The sequence below is a fragment of the Rhinoraja longicauda genome, chromosome 9, assembly GCF_053455715.1.
Source record: "Rhinoraja longicauda isolate Sanriku21f chromosome 9, sRhiLon1.1, whole genome shotgun sequence".
Lineage (NCBI taxonomy): Eukaryota > Metazoa > Chordata > Chondrichthyes > Rajiformes > Arhynchobatidae > Rhinoraja > Rhinoraja longicauda.
In genome coordinates, this window is record NC_135961.1 from 17098686 (window position 1) to 17113460 (window position 14775).

The window sequence follows — 14775 nt, forward strand, 5'->3', positions numbered from 1 at the left end:
ATTGCACCAAAATACATTAAATTATGCATTTCTCAAAAAAACCCCGTGAATATGAGTTATTTCGCCATTTGGGTCACGGGATAAAATCGCGTTCGACAGGCACATGGCCTTAACAACCATTTTAAAAATAAATCCAAAGTAGACGCTCTTGCGCACGCTTTATCCTATATTTTGAAAGCAATCATAAAAAAAACATAATTCCGCAAACGACGGCAAGGTTTACGAATTGCTGATAATATTGTGCAGAATGCAACATCTAACATTTGTTTTACTTCGGAAGAGGAACAATGTCACGTCAGCCCAGATTTGGTGATTGGTTTACTGGAAGCGCCAGGTCAAAGCGGTCTTTCAGCTTTTCACATTAAATTAACATCAAAGGTATGAAGTCTAAATCCCTAGCCCAGGTGCATTTATTCAATTTTTGTTATATTTTGCATTTAAAATATCTTAAATAGAAAATCTCTTTTTTCCCCCTCCCTCATCTGTCTGATCAATGACACCCCCTCGGACAGACGGGGGGGGGGGGGATATTTCTGATTGGTCTGTTCGGGCCTCAATGACCCGCCCTCTCCACAAGGCGGACGTTTGATTAGTTAATACTCGACCCGCCTTTCTACGAACTCGCCGGATCATTGGCCATTACAGACGTCAATCATCCATCGCCGCTTTCAGTGGCTGTGTAATGGATCAATGGGCTACTCCGCCAGACCCGCCCTCCTCCCAGCTAGGCGGCTGATTGGCCCAGTCAGCCGTCAATCATCCGCCCTACCCCTTTGAGTTAGTGTCTAATTGGTCAATGGGCTGCCTCGTTGAACCCACCCTCCTCCCGCCTCGGCGACTGATTGGCTAATGGGTTGCTCAGTTTGACCTGCCCAACTCACCTCGGCTGCCTATTGGTCCGCTCGGGCGTCAACCATCCGCCCTCTCCTCAGCCCGGGAGTCTGATTGGCCCAATGGGCTGTTAGGCGGGACCCGTCTTCCTCCCGCCTCGCCGGCTGATTGGTCGGGAGTCACGTTGGTCCCCGACGGAGGGTTCGACTGGCCTTGAGCAACTGCCAATCAGCTCCCCACCCCTCCAGCGGCCGACGTCAGCGCTTGATAAACCGCCACCTCCCGGTCTTCGTCTCATTCACTTTGGAAGCGTCCGCAAGCTTGCATCTAAGCGGATATCCACTGCACACTCTACACAGTTTTACCCAGATAATATATATATATATATATTATCTGTGTATATATATATGTACACACACACACACCCACGAGCAGATTTTAATTTTTAAGTAGAGATATAAACCGCTTGTATAAATTTACAAAGAGGTATATATCTCAGCTAATCTTCGGGACAAAAAACCTGTACAAAAAATGAAACCGAACGTGACAATGGTGGACGTCGAAGGAACAGGATGTCCTGCCACAACGAAAGCATCCGATCTTTGCAGCAGAACTCTGGCCATTAATGGCCATGTCGAAGCGTTGGAGCGCGAAGGAGGGAAATGCGAGAAAGGTGTTCGGTCTCCGGAAGAGAGGGAGGCCATGCTGACTGGCGACGTGAAGCCGATCCAGAGCCGGGTTTACTGGAACAGGTTCGTGATCCTGATCGTGTTCAGCCTCTACTCCATGGTGAACGCCTTCCAGTGGATCCAGTACAGCATCATCTCCAACATCTTCAGCACTTTCTACCAAGTGTCCTTCGAGCAGATCGACTGGCTGTCGGTGGTCTACATGCTCGTCTACGTGCCCCTCATCTTCCCCGCCGCCTGGCTACTCGACAAGAAGGGCTTGAGGATCGTGGCGCTGCTGGGCTCCGGCCTCAACTGCATCGGAGCTTGGCTCAAAATCGCAAGCGTAAGGCGAGATCTGTTTGGGGTGACCATGTTCGCCCAGACGGTCTGTTCCATCGCTCAGATTTTTATCCTTGGGCTGCCCTCTCGAGTGGCTTCCGTATGGTTCGGGCCCAGAGAGGTTTCCACGGCGTGCGCCTCCGCCGTCCTCGGCAACCAGGTAAGGAAGAGATGCTGAGCGCTGCCATCTGTCCGTGTGGCGGGGAGGAGGGGCGCTGCTTCCCGCCGCCAGTGTCGCGTCGGCCCGCTGCGAAAAAAGTGTTGGCGACTGTAACTACGGAGCGGGTTATCGGGCGGCGCTGTCGCCGAGGCTGCGGCGGTGCGAGGGGTGGAGAACAACGTCCCTCGCCACCCACCCAACCAACCATTGCCACATGCCGCCATCGGCTTCTTCCCCTTTTCCTTCCCCCTCTTTCCCTTTCCCCTCTCATCCTCCTTTCCCCCCCATCGCCTATCCCCACCCTCCCCCCCCCCCCGCGCTGGCGTCCATCGCCAGCTGCCTTCGCACACCGACGAGCTTCTTCTTTTTCCACCATCACGCCCCTCCCCCGGAATTGTCCGGGCCTGCGAATGTTCTAGAAGACGCCACCCCCCAACGATGTGGTTGCGATGCACCTTTTTTATTTATTAAAAAAAAAAAATACAATTGGCATGTAAATAAATGTCCCCCATCTTCTGTAATTTGAAAGAGATTCTTTCGAGGAGGAGCCGCCTTGAATTACTGTCCTCTTCTTGGACCACCCGCACTGGAAAGTCTACGTGTGGCGCGGTTAATGCAGGTCTCCTCCACGCAAACGTTACTCGACGCATTTCCCGCCCCAGCGGTTCCCCGAGGTTGGCTCTATCTTTTGTTCGGTCCCAGTGTCTCCATTTGTATTCTTTATCCAACCTCGACGTCCAAGCAACATTTACTGTTGAGTTGTGTACAAAACTTAATCATGATGATCTGCATGCATTACGGAGTGGATTGCAGTCCATGTTTTGCGGGAGGTGCATGCTTCAAGCTCCGATCGCATAGGTGATTGCAAAGAAGACGGATGTTCATAACAAATTGCTGAGGAAATCGGTATCCTGATTATCCTTTACTCTGCCTATTATAATTAATATCTTGTGACTACGTGGGCAATGCGATCATTTTAAGCTATCAATAATGATGCGCGAAATGAGACTCTTAAATGGAGTACTCTTCACCTACTCTAAAGGAAAATTCCATTCAAGATTAAGCCAGAAGTTGTGTCCAAGCCCTGCGGCGCCAGGTCACTGAAGTGGGCAGCTTAGAACTGACAAATCACAACCAAATTGTCTGCTTTCCACTGTTAACCAGTGAAATTCCGGGGAAATCTAGTTTCCGTTGTTGGTTTGGTTTGTGAGAACTCATTGAGCTCTGGACATGATAATCTTTGGGGTTTTTCCGTTCGTTAAAAAAAAAACAATCCTGCCTTTTGATCATGTCAGATTTCTTCCTATTTCCTGTTTTGGATCATGACATTTGTGTAGGCAAAACAGTTTTGAGGGGTTAATGAGAGAAAGTTTGCCAAGTCCCTTCCCCCTTCTGGTTGGGCCATAGCAGTTTCTGTACCCCGGGCGCCCGTTTTCTTACTTTCTCACTATTTAATAATAAAATAATTCTGAATATATTATACTGCTCTTTTCCTGATTTATATTTTCACCCTCCTGCTCGGTTTTACCTTTTTCGCTTAAGATGTCTTTGAGGTATTTGGTGTCCACTTTAAGCAGACATTTTTGTTACTGTTTGTATACTTTAACATGTCTTCTATTTTCTCTTAAAATCTGACAAATAAAATGTATTAATAAAAGGAAAATTCCAGAAAATTTCTGTGCTGTGCTTCTGAACTTTAAAAATGGTGTAAAAATATTTAAGGAATGACCGACAAGGAATTCCACCATTCAGTTTCATACAGAAGGTGATCAGATCTTTCGTACTGAAGGATAAAGTGGATTCAGACATTTTGAGTTTTTAAAATTACTTTAAACATACCAGGCACATCTTTTTTTTTAAGTGCCATTATATTTTTAATGTTAAATTATCAATAACAGATGAGGCAAGCTACTAGGATGCAGCAGAGAAATCTTTTGCGGAAGATCATAGAATGATTAGTCCGGCTAGAATGAAATCAAGTGAGGTACTAAACATGCATCTTACAGCTTCAATCAATTAGCATCAATGTGCTGAATGTGAATTCATAAATGTGACACTATCCATTATAATGCTGGGCATAGATGGAACATTGGAAACTTCTGACTTGCAAGCTTCAGGCATAGAATACAGAAATGTACTCGCACTCACATCAGCATAGCAAAATTTTCCATGGCTAACAAAATACGCAGTTCCACGAAGCAAAATGGAATCTTCAAATGAATCTTGCCATAATGACCCTACAAGGAGGATGAGAATCCTGTTAAACCAGAGCTAAACTGCAAATTGTTCAGTAAACAAAATCATTTTACGGAACGATGCTGTTATTGACATTTTCTGCATGATGGGCAGCAAGTCAAATCTTTGGAAGAGGATATACTGTAATACAGCCAGAAGACAATAATCTGTCTGTATAAATCTTAATTCAACAAGGTGACAGATGAACCATATGATCATGTAACCTGCCCAAATCACTGGTGAGCCAACTGGCCATGTTGAGCATCCTTGTGCAAGGAGTGATAGACACTGGAGTAAGTACAGACTTACTCAAGAGTGCCTATAACAAATGGTGAAATCATTCGTTCGGTGGCAGGCAAATCTGGTTGAATAATGCATCTCATGGCTAATGACTGAAGTTTGGAGCCAAACTTTTTTTTGAAACCTGACATGGAAGAATGACATAGAATTGGCTCCTGAATCCAGATATATATTCTAGAATGTGGACGTTTTGATAATGTAATAATGGAATTTCTTCAGCAGAATTTCAAAACTACCCTGCAATCTTAATTGGCATACTTGGATATCAGTGCTCCATGCAGCCCAAGTGAGGTAAGAAGCCTACTGGGAATGGTAAAAGATTGTGCCTGATTTCGCCAAAATCACCCAATCCATTGTGGGAACTAACAAGAAAAGATGTTAGTTGCATTTGGGAGCTGAAGCAACACACTGATTAGCAAATAACAAGTGAAGAAGGCACATGCTCAGCCAAGTTGACTGAAAGGTCTGGTTAAAAACAAGTCTAGTTAGTTGGATACTCCTCTCAGGATACAGTTCATATTAGATTATTTGATAGTTCCTGGATCTGTTTAAAAATATTTACTAAAATATAGAACATGAAGTACTAGACTACACAGACCTCTGGAATTTTTCATTTATACATCTGGAGTTTGGTACACATTAGTTGATTACTGATCAGTAAAGTCCTGAGGGACATTTGACATCCTAAGATGAAAACCACTGAGTTGAAGTAGATACATGAGTCATACTGAGCTCCTCCACTGCCAGGGTGAGGCTAAGCACACACCTTGTATTCCACCTGGGTAGTTCACAAACCAACGCACAAAATTGAATTCTCCAATAGGTACCCCGTACCCCCTCTATCCTCTCATCTACCCTGGTTCCCTCATCCCCTTCTCTCCACCTTATCCCCAACTGCTTATTCTGCTTTTTACCCTTTCCCATCACTCCTCCCATTGGATCCACATCCCCCAAAGCTTTTTGTTCTCTTCTGTTTCCCTCATTTGCCGCCACACCTCATTGAATTTAACTTGTCACCTTATCCGATTCCAGAATCTGTAGGCCTTTGTTCTCCACATAATCAGCTCTCAGCCTATCTACCCTTCCCTCCCTCCCTCACCTGTTGCCTTACAATCAGTCTGTCCTCTCCTTTATCCGCCAATTGCTTGGTAGCTCTTGCCCCTTCCCACACCCTTTCTTTATACTGTCCAGTTCACCTCCACTCTTTCAGTCCAGATGCAGGTCTCTACCCAAAACTGATCTTCAAATCCCACCACAGATGCCGAGTACCTCCAGCTGCTCAGATTTTTGATGCTGAGTTGTAGTGTGATGCTGTATAGTTTCATGGCAACCACAAAGTGATTCTACTTGCTGTATCACTGGCAATCTTCACAGTTTCCCTGAGGTCATTAGATATCCCTGCATATTATTTGACAGGAGCAACTCTGTCGTAAATCATCTTTGCGGGCAGAGGCAAAGAATTCCATTGTCAAGTTTTGTTCTTGTTTTATTTCTGCCATCCCTTCACCATCCTGCCTTTATATCTGGGTTGGAGGGGGGAGGAAGAGGAATCTTAACTGGTTGGAGTAACACATGTTATGGTCTAGGCTTTTCTTCATGAGGAAAGGTGGGTAGAGAGTTTTGCTCGGCTGCTTAATTCTGGAGGAAATGTCATGTCGGATGAGGACTTGTCATGACAGTTAAGGTTCCCACGTATGTAGGCAATCATGTTTTTTTGGAGGGAGCTGACAAAAAATAACTGAAGGCTACCAATACTCATTTGCACCTGCAACTTCCTCTTTGGTTCAAGTTGACTGATTTGACCCAGATTAGAAATTGTACTTTCATCTTTTGACCACTTGGGTACTTCTGCATTTACAATTTTAGAAGTGTTACGTTCAAACTGTTTTCACTTTTTGAGTATGAGGTTATTTAATTATCTTCACCTGGATGCAACCAATACATCGTGAAATATTTTTCAATATTAGCCAAGGTGCTACACCATAGCGCCACAATTTTTGCACCACCTTACCATTATCCTGGACATAATATGTAACAACTATCATTCAAATTGAAGCTACATTTTTAAAGCTACAGAGATTTTAAAGTTTAAGAATTCACTTAACCCATTTCCTAAAACTCCTCAGCGTCTGACGTCACAATGCTCCACCTTCCACTTCTTTTGCTCCTCACTCGCCAAAACAAGATGGCCACCGGCAACCCCGCTGCCCGCCCAGCTCAGTCGTTCCCTCTCCCTTCGCCTCTCGCCCAGCCTCAGTCCTTCCCTCTCCCCTCGCCTCTTGCCCGGCCTCAGTTGTTCTCTCGCCCGGCCCCGCCCCGGCAAAGACTCGCACCTCGGCAGCCAGCGTTGAAAGCACGGGAGCTGGTAAGTGCTTTTCGCAGCCAACGGCTCCACGGAGGGGAGTGGGCGTGGCGGCCGAGTGGGTTTAGGGAACTGTGGGTGTAGTGGGGGTGGGGAGAGGAGGGGGTGGGGGCGGGGAGGATGGGGGCGGGGAGGATGGGGTGGGGAGGAGGGGAAAGTGGGGGTGGGGGGGAGGCAAAAGGGAGGGAGGGAGGTGGGGGTCAGGGGAGTGGGGAAATAGGGCTCACTCAGTCACGACACCCTCTCCCCTTCCCTGTCCCCCCCTCTACGAGGAATAGGCCCAACGGGTCCACTTGGTCTAGTTGGTTATAATTGTGTCAACAGATATTGGAAGTGTCACAGTATTTTAACTCTTTAGCAAATTTGTGTTGTGGGATTTTAAGATGCAGAATTAATTTAGGTTGGAGAATACCACTTTCCCCTGAACTTTGTTCACTGGTTGTTGGCTTTTCAGTTACTTACTGAGTTACATCAGAAATCAGTCAACGACATGTTTAGTTTTACTTTGTCAATTACCTCTTGGTATCTCGACATAATAGCCAATGTTCTCATTGAAGGAAGATTTTGGCAAGCTATTAGCCAAGATGAGAATTTTACCTCTGCTAAATAATGCCAAACAATTGTTTTTGGCCCCTGCCTCAGATTCACTTTTAAAAATCACTGATTTCTCCCCTTTCAACTGTTTGCTGCTTACAGTTAGAAAGATACTTACTGGCTAGCCCTATTGTCTTGTTTAACGTTGAGATTAATCTCCAACCAGTTAAAGGAGATTATTTCAATTCTGTGACACCTCTTACTCCAACTTTGCATCTGCTTGGCTTATGTTTCTCTTTCCTCACAGATGTGGCTATTTGAATAGTTTTCTTCATTGTAATCTTCGTGAATTTAAGGTTATCCTAAATTTAGTCCCATTCATTCCTCTTCCTTGCATTAGCTCGCTGACGTTCAGTGATTCCAGGTGAAAGCCAGTTTTGATTTTTAAATAGTGATTTTCAAATTAAAATCCCCATATCTCTTAATTTCTGCCAGCTCTGCCGTCTGACATTATTGCATGTTGATCATCCCAAAATATATTTACTCTTTATAAGTGCCTACATTTGCCATGGCCCTGGGTTTTGTGATCTGCTGAACCCTTTGCCGCTGGGATTCTACTTAGTCTCTATAGCATTCAGTCATCACTCATTCCCATGAAACACTGAAATGCTATGGGGCTCATAAGCGTTAAAGGAGCAGCACATTACAAATTAGACAATATAGTTGAGAGAAGTTGATGGGATGGAAAATTAGGATAATGGGAGTTTAGACATTGTTCTCAAGGAAAGAGGCGTATGCAGAAGTGTAAGAAGTAAAGCAAATGAGTTTGAAACCTCCATCAGACATATTAATGAAAAATGCTTGGGAGACAGGAAGACGTCTGAATCACTGGTATAAAAGGGGGCATGATCATTCTTTAAGTGGTAAACTATCCTTCATTTTTATAGTCAACTTGACAAATCTGACTTTCTAAACTTCCTCCCACTCTTCTCCTTTGTCTAACTGGATTGTTGTATTCCAGCTGCATTGTGTTCTTAGTGTACCTGACATGACATCTTGTCATTTTAGAGAATAATTTCTTAGTTTAGTCCCACTCATTTTGACTACATGCCAGTCTTGATGATTTGAAAAAAAATAATTGCAGGTCTGCAGGGGAGAACATGACCTAAATGGGACTAGCTATATTTCATTTGCAGAGTCCTTGCACAAGCTCAAAATCTAATGGCTGCCTCCTCTGATATCATTCTCTAGTTCTGATTGTGCTTTGGCATAATGGATTCCATGTGCTGGTAATGTTTTGTCGATCTCTCATTGAATGAATACCTTCCTACTCCACTTTTGCAAGGTGCTGCTTAGTCTGTACTAAAGGGGCCTACAATTCCGACAATATGGAGATGACTGGTAAAATGGACTTTTTTCTGTGCCATGGGTTCTGCTCACTTGATATCAATCGCATCCCAGTAACTTGACACAAAGGCTGGGCAACCTTCAGTTTTTGATATTATGGAATTTCAATCCACAGAACTAGCCCATTATTAAAACTGCCTTTCCCACCACCTGATATTGCGCAGATTAACCTCTGATCATCTTCTGTACCTGTCGTGCATGCCAATGAATTATGTGAGGAAGATTAAAGATTCATGGTTCATGGAGATAAGTGGTGGATTTAGTTTTCTCGTTTGCTTTTTCTTATTTTAGAGGTAACTGAAAACTTTTATAATATATTTGAGGGTTGGGTATTTAAGGTTAATTTAAATAACATTTAAAATGTATGTGGATTGCTATGTAAAGGTGACCACACTGCTTTCAGAAAACAGCCTGTTTCTACACTGTCAACATATCTTAACAGAAATGCTCAGCTCTTTTGTTACTTTCTGACTTAACTATTCCATTGTTGTCCTTGCTAGTCTTTTCTATCCTCTATAAACTTGACGACAACCAAAACTGCTGCCATCCTAAATTACACCAAACCTCCGTTCATCAACTTTCTGTGCGATAATGATAAATTGGCTTCAATCCTAAAGATACTTTGATTTTCATTCCAATATACAAATCCCACTGTCGCTCCTCAGCCTGCTATGTCTCTGATGTTCAAGATCTCCATGCCTTTCGGGCATTTTAATGTATTCCAAATACACTTTGTTGCCTCCATTGTGTGTGGAGGATTTGTTGGATATGTGTAAAGGACTAGAAGTTGGAACTGTGATGTTTTAGATCTTGTTACGCTCAGATTAAAGGTGTATCTGAGTGGAGATGGGATATGAAGTCCAGGCTGATGATTCTTCCCCCCCACCCCCCCTCCGTTATCCATGCATTGCAATTTCATCTGTCCCTTGGCAAAAGATTCTAACTATCAGTTTATCCAAGTCATTGCAGATTCAGATAATTGCATGGATTCTAACTCTGAATTAACAATCTTAGTATTTGCATGTGTCAGTTATAACTCTTCGTACATGTGGATTTTTTAATTTGAATAGCCGTGAATGTCATTTTCATAATATTTTAATTTTTTTTCTTTGTTTCACAGCTTGGTGTGGCTTTTGGCTTTCTTTTACCTCCAATTTTGGTGCCTAATACTCCAGATGATCTTGATCTGATGGCAAACAATATAAGTATATTGTTCTATGGAACAGCAACAATAGCCACATTGTTATTCATCCTGGTTGTAGCAGGTACGCTGCCGGGATTTTATTCAAACACCAAGTGAATGCATCTGGTTACTTTGACTCATGCGGACATTCCCTTGGCTATAAATTATTTTGGGACTACTTGCAGCATTATACAGTCTAGAAAAAGATTTTATTTATTCTGAACCTGAAAAACCTACCCAATTAGTTGTGTCCCCACCCCATATAATAATTCCACCACTGAATATTCTTTATTCAAGGACCTGCGAGTCTTTACATTTCACGTACAATATTTTTCATTTGTATTTTAATTTTCTAATATTTGGTTAACATGACAGCTGGTGCACACTCTGGTCCTTTATATTCTGATAATTTGTTGTGATGTAGGTCTAGCAGAGGGTGGGATTTATTCTTTGTACAGAGTAGAACGCCTATGAATAAAAAGCCCTCCGTTTTATAAACATTAGTGTTATCTGAACTTAGGAAATGCACCCCTCCCAACCCTTCCGAATTTGGCGGAAAGTTTCCGGTTATCTCATTTCCGCCATTCCGATTTCGCCTCACATTTTTCTGCAAAACAGTCAATAATTGCAATTTGTCAATTCGGCCGCTTGGGGTTGCTTGGGGTTCCGCGAGAAATCCCCCGCACCCTGGAAGTCTCCCCGAAAATGTGGCACCTAGGCTGGGCAAGGCAGCCAACCTCGACCTCATCAGGACTTCCATGGCCGATCGGTGGGTTGAATTTGCAACCTGCGGCCAGGGCTCTGGAACTCCAGCCCAGTTGGAGCCAGCACCTCTATCCCCATAGCCAACTTCCTTGGCCGGCTGGATAAACCAGCAAAGCTCTGGAACCAAGAATGCCAGAAAATCAGTGGTGGAACTGTAACTCATTATAGTTCCACCACTAATATTAAATTTAAGTGCAAGATTATATAACGATATTAATTAATTAAGACGGGGTTAAAATATAAAACACAGCAGAAAAGCCAATTGCCACCCTTTTGTGCTGATTATCAATTAATGTGCAAATTTACTTCAGGTACTTCTGTATGCTTAGTCGCATATATCAACTCTTTCTTCATAACTTAGTCATACATTTTATGACCATTGTTCCTTTATTCAATACCAAGAGAATTGGGATGTGTAAGGAAAAAGCAAAATAGAAAAAACAAAACAAAAACAGTTTTTTATGTTGCAAAAAGTATCTCTGCTCAATAACCTTTCTATATATAGCATAATATGCTCATGATAGGCCTGACATTGTACATGTAGTCCAAGAAGTAGAGACTGTTGGAAATAATAGTTTTTCACACATGAATGTAGCGCAATGCGTATGCGCATTTGGCGTGCATACCTTTTTGCTGAAAAGTTGCATTATGTGCCATATTATGAATTTTGATGTAAAATTCTGAATTTTGGACATCAAAATTATGAATTTGTAAAATCAAGTGTTGGGAGGTCTGGAAATGGTTTCAAGACAGCTCCAACATTAAATAGTTTCACAGCTGATCTGATCTTTGACTCAACTCCACTTTCCTGCCTGCCCCCCAGAATCCTCAACTCGCCTATCATATAGAAATTAAAGAATGTGCAAAATAAACACCAAATTAAGAGAATTATTTGATGAACAAGCTTCTAACCAAGGAAAACCAATAACGCAGTATACATTATATTGGAATAGACGTGTCTTCCTGTTTTTATGAGACTAAATTGTAAATAAGAGTCAAGTAAATAAACAAAGCAAAAAAAGGTATTGGAGGAACATGCAGGTCAGGCAGCAAGTGTGTAGGGAAGGGTCCTGATCAAAAACAGTCTCCACAGAAGCTGCCTGATTTGAGTTTCACTAGCAAATTGTTTTTGCTCAAAATCTCAGCCTCTGAGTATCTTGTGCCTGAATAAACCTCGCTCACTGCTCATCCTTTAACAACTAGCACCTTTTTATATTATCTGGATTGCATCCTATTGAGACTAAAAACCCCTTTGATATACCTGCTGCTGGAAGAATAAGTTCAAATGATTACCAATGTTGAATCTGCAGGAAATTAGAAATCTGGTAACCTGAACTAACTGAGTTTCACCCCCGACTGCTGCCACTTCCTGTCAGTGGCATCCTACGATTTCCTTTAAGTAAATGGCATCAAATTGGAGTTAAAATGTCAAAACTCTACTTGTATCCATTCCGATTCCTTTTCCCCAGTCTTTTCTCTTTTTGGCATCCTGCTCGAAGCTCTTCAGCATTATATTAAGTTTCTCAGACACTATGAAAACCCAAGAGCCCATGGAGGACTTTTTCCATTTTTTCAATTTCAAGATTTGACTTAATATCTATTGTTAAACCTTGCAATCTCTGTCTTCCTTAGAGCTTCTCCACTTTTAGTCTTTTGACGTTATGGCTCTGAAATATTGAAACGTTGAATATTACATTAAAAGCATTATACGAATGCAAATAGCCCTAATTTTCAAGTGTGCTCCAGACAAGTGCAGTTCAGTGAGTGGAGTTTTTTGTTTGCTAAATGTGTATCAAAAATAACTCCTTTGTTTAGGTTTGTTACACTATTTACTATTTTGTGTCTGGATTTTTTCTGAATAGATTTTGCATGTGCATTAGCTGTTAACTTTGTTTCTTCTTGACGTACCAATGATAGATGCTCTTTATAGTTTTATAAGCTTTCTAGGTAGTTTCTTTGTGGCGAGAGCAAATACTAATTAAAGTCGGTAGTATGTCTAGAAATGAAAAGGTAAAATTACAATCGTTCATGAAATTGTCTTGATTATGAGAATTTTATATGTATTTTAAATCCTTTTGATATCATTGCATCAAACTTTGCCTGGGCTATATGGTCCATTTTAAAATTTGTGTAAGCTGACTTGCATTTTTAAATTTCTTCTTTTTTCCCCCACATAGTATTTAAAGACAAGCCTCCACTTCCTCCAAGCCAGTCCCAAGCACTGCTTTTGGAAAACCCCGATGAGTATTCCTACAAACAATCGATTGTAAATTTATTTAAGAGTGTTCCATTTGTGCTACTGTTGCTAAGTTATGGTAAGAATTTCTGTTTTACTTCTGAATTTCAATATCAAACATTCCATGTTTTAACTCTGATTCATTTTGGTTAGTTCTCAACGTGATCTACTGTTTTTCATAACAGTTAGAGTAAAGGTTCTAGTATTCTTGTTTGTTGGTTCAAGTCTTCCATTTGTAGACGATCACAGATATCAAGATGTAGAAATCACAGCAAGCACCAGAATTGCAAGAAGTACCAAAATAATATGGTGTAAGCAAAACCGCACTGAAAAGTACTTACAATTATCCAGTTTTCCTTCTGTGGAAGCAAGGTTTGAATTTGGAATACATTCACCACCCAGTTATGATGCAAGCTTCAGTCTGGCAGCTATTTGCAAGATTAACCAAAGACTTTGAGTTGTTGCAACGTGTATTCATTTTTCAGTTTGTGCTTGTCGACTTCACCTGATTATTCCATCTTCCCCTCCATTACGATCCATTTCTCTGCACGGTTACTTCTATTTCTATCTGGATTCATCACCACAAACAATCCAAGGACTGAGGCTCTGTTCTTCAGCTAATCTAACTAACCTTTTCTATTTTGGAATCAACTGCTTGTTGATATGCTGTCGTTAATGGATTACGTGTTAGCAATTTTAGGGTACTATATGAAAGACAGGCTTGGACCAACATAGCATCTTTCACAGCCTTGGTGAAATTGTGACTTCTGTTGGATGTTGATGAACTAAAACTTTATGTATGGATTGGTACTTTGAATATAATTAACAAAATGTATAGTTTTTGGAAATCTGATCTTATTTGACAATAGTAATGCTTGCATTTTTAATATTTTCTAGGTATTTTGACAGGGTCATATTATTCAGTAGGAACACTATTAAATCAAATGATCATTGCTCACTATAAGGTAAGTAAACCTTTTTTAAAATAACATTTTTATTGAATTTAGTATCTTAATTCACAAATGGAATGTGCAATGTTATTGAAATGATGCCCATACTATTGAGTTATTATTTGTTATTGAACAATGAATGCATAAAGTGCCAGATGAATAATTAAATAACTTAGTTGCCTTTTCTTCTTGCACTATTTCTGTCTCCCAATCTTTAGTTTGAGTTAAAAAGTTAAATTACAGACCCACTCGTGATGAAGTTGTTACCTTGCTGTTATTTTCTCATCCCTAATTTTACATATGTAGTAACCTGTGAGCTTTGTATACAGATGTAATTTCATCAAAAGCGTTACCCACTGTTACATATGTATTGATAAATTGTGGAAGCTAAAGTTAATAACTTAATTACACATTCTTCTGATCTTGAATTACTAAATCGAAGCCATTGGTGCAGCTTGTAGTCCTTCATGTGTAATTATTATATGTAATATAGAGCAACGGTCCTGTGAGAAATGTAATCTGAATGAATTTTATTTATTTTTTAACAAGGGCCAAGAATTGAATGCTGGGAGAATTGGACTAACTTTGGTGGTGTCAGGGATGGTAGGTTCCATCGTCTCCGGTTTCTGGGTGGACCGCACAAAGGCATACAAGTGAGTACATTAATTCAGCTTACCCCACTGTAGCATAAGCAAAGAACCCAATTTGTATAGTTTAGGCCGGATGATAATGTTGATTTTTTTTTGGCATTTTCAGACCTTTGCCTTGCTCGAGTCTAATTTCAGACTCTGCAACAAAACCA

The 14775-nt window shown here is 41.4% G+C and overlaps 1 protein-coding gene across 5 annotated transcripts in view; it reads left to right on the plus strand.

Moving 5' to 3' along the window:
* The first annotated feature begins 1123 nt into the window (after window positions 1-1123).
* flvcr1 (FLVCR choline and heme transporter 1) overlaps window positions 1124-14775 on the plus strand; it is a 32057-nt gene continuing 18405 nt past the window's right edge. For 4 of the 5 annotated variants that reach the window (XR_013547621.1, XR_013547623.1, XR_013547622.1 and 1 more), the window contains exons 1-5: window positions 1124-2001; window positions 9960-10104; window positions 12965-13102; window positions 13921-13988; window positions 14523-14626. Coding sequence is in view for 1 of the 5 variants with exons in the window: in XM_078404879.1 (XP_078261005.1) it covers window positions 1363-2001; window positions 9960-10104; window positions 12965-13102; window positions 13921-13988; window positions 14523-14626 (1094 nt within the window). In the remaining 4 variants the exon portion in view is untranslated. The remainder of the gene's footprint in view (window positions 2002-9959; window positions 10105-12964; window positions 13103-13920; window positions 13989-14522; window positions 14627-14775) is intronic. The other variant, XM_078404879.1, reaches the window with a different exon arrangement.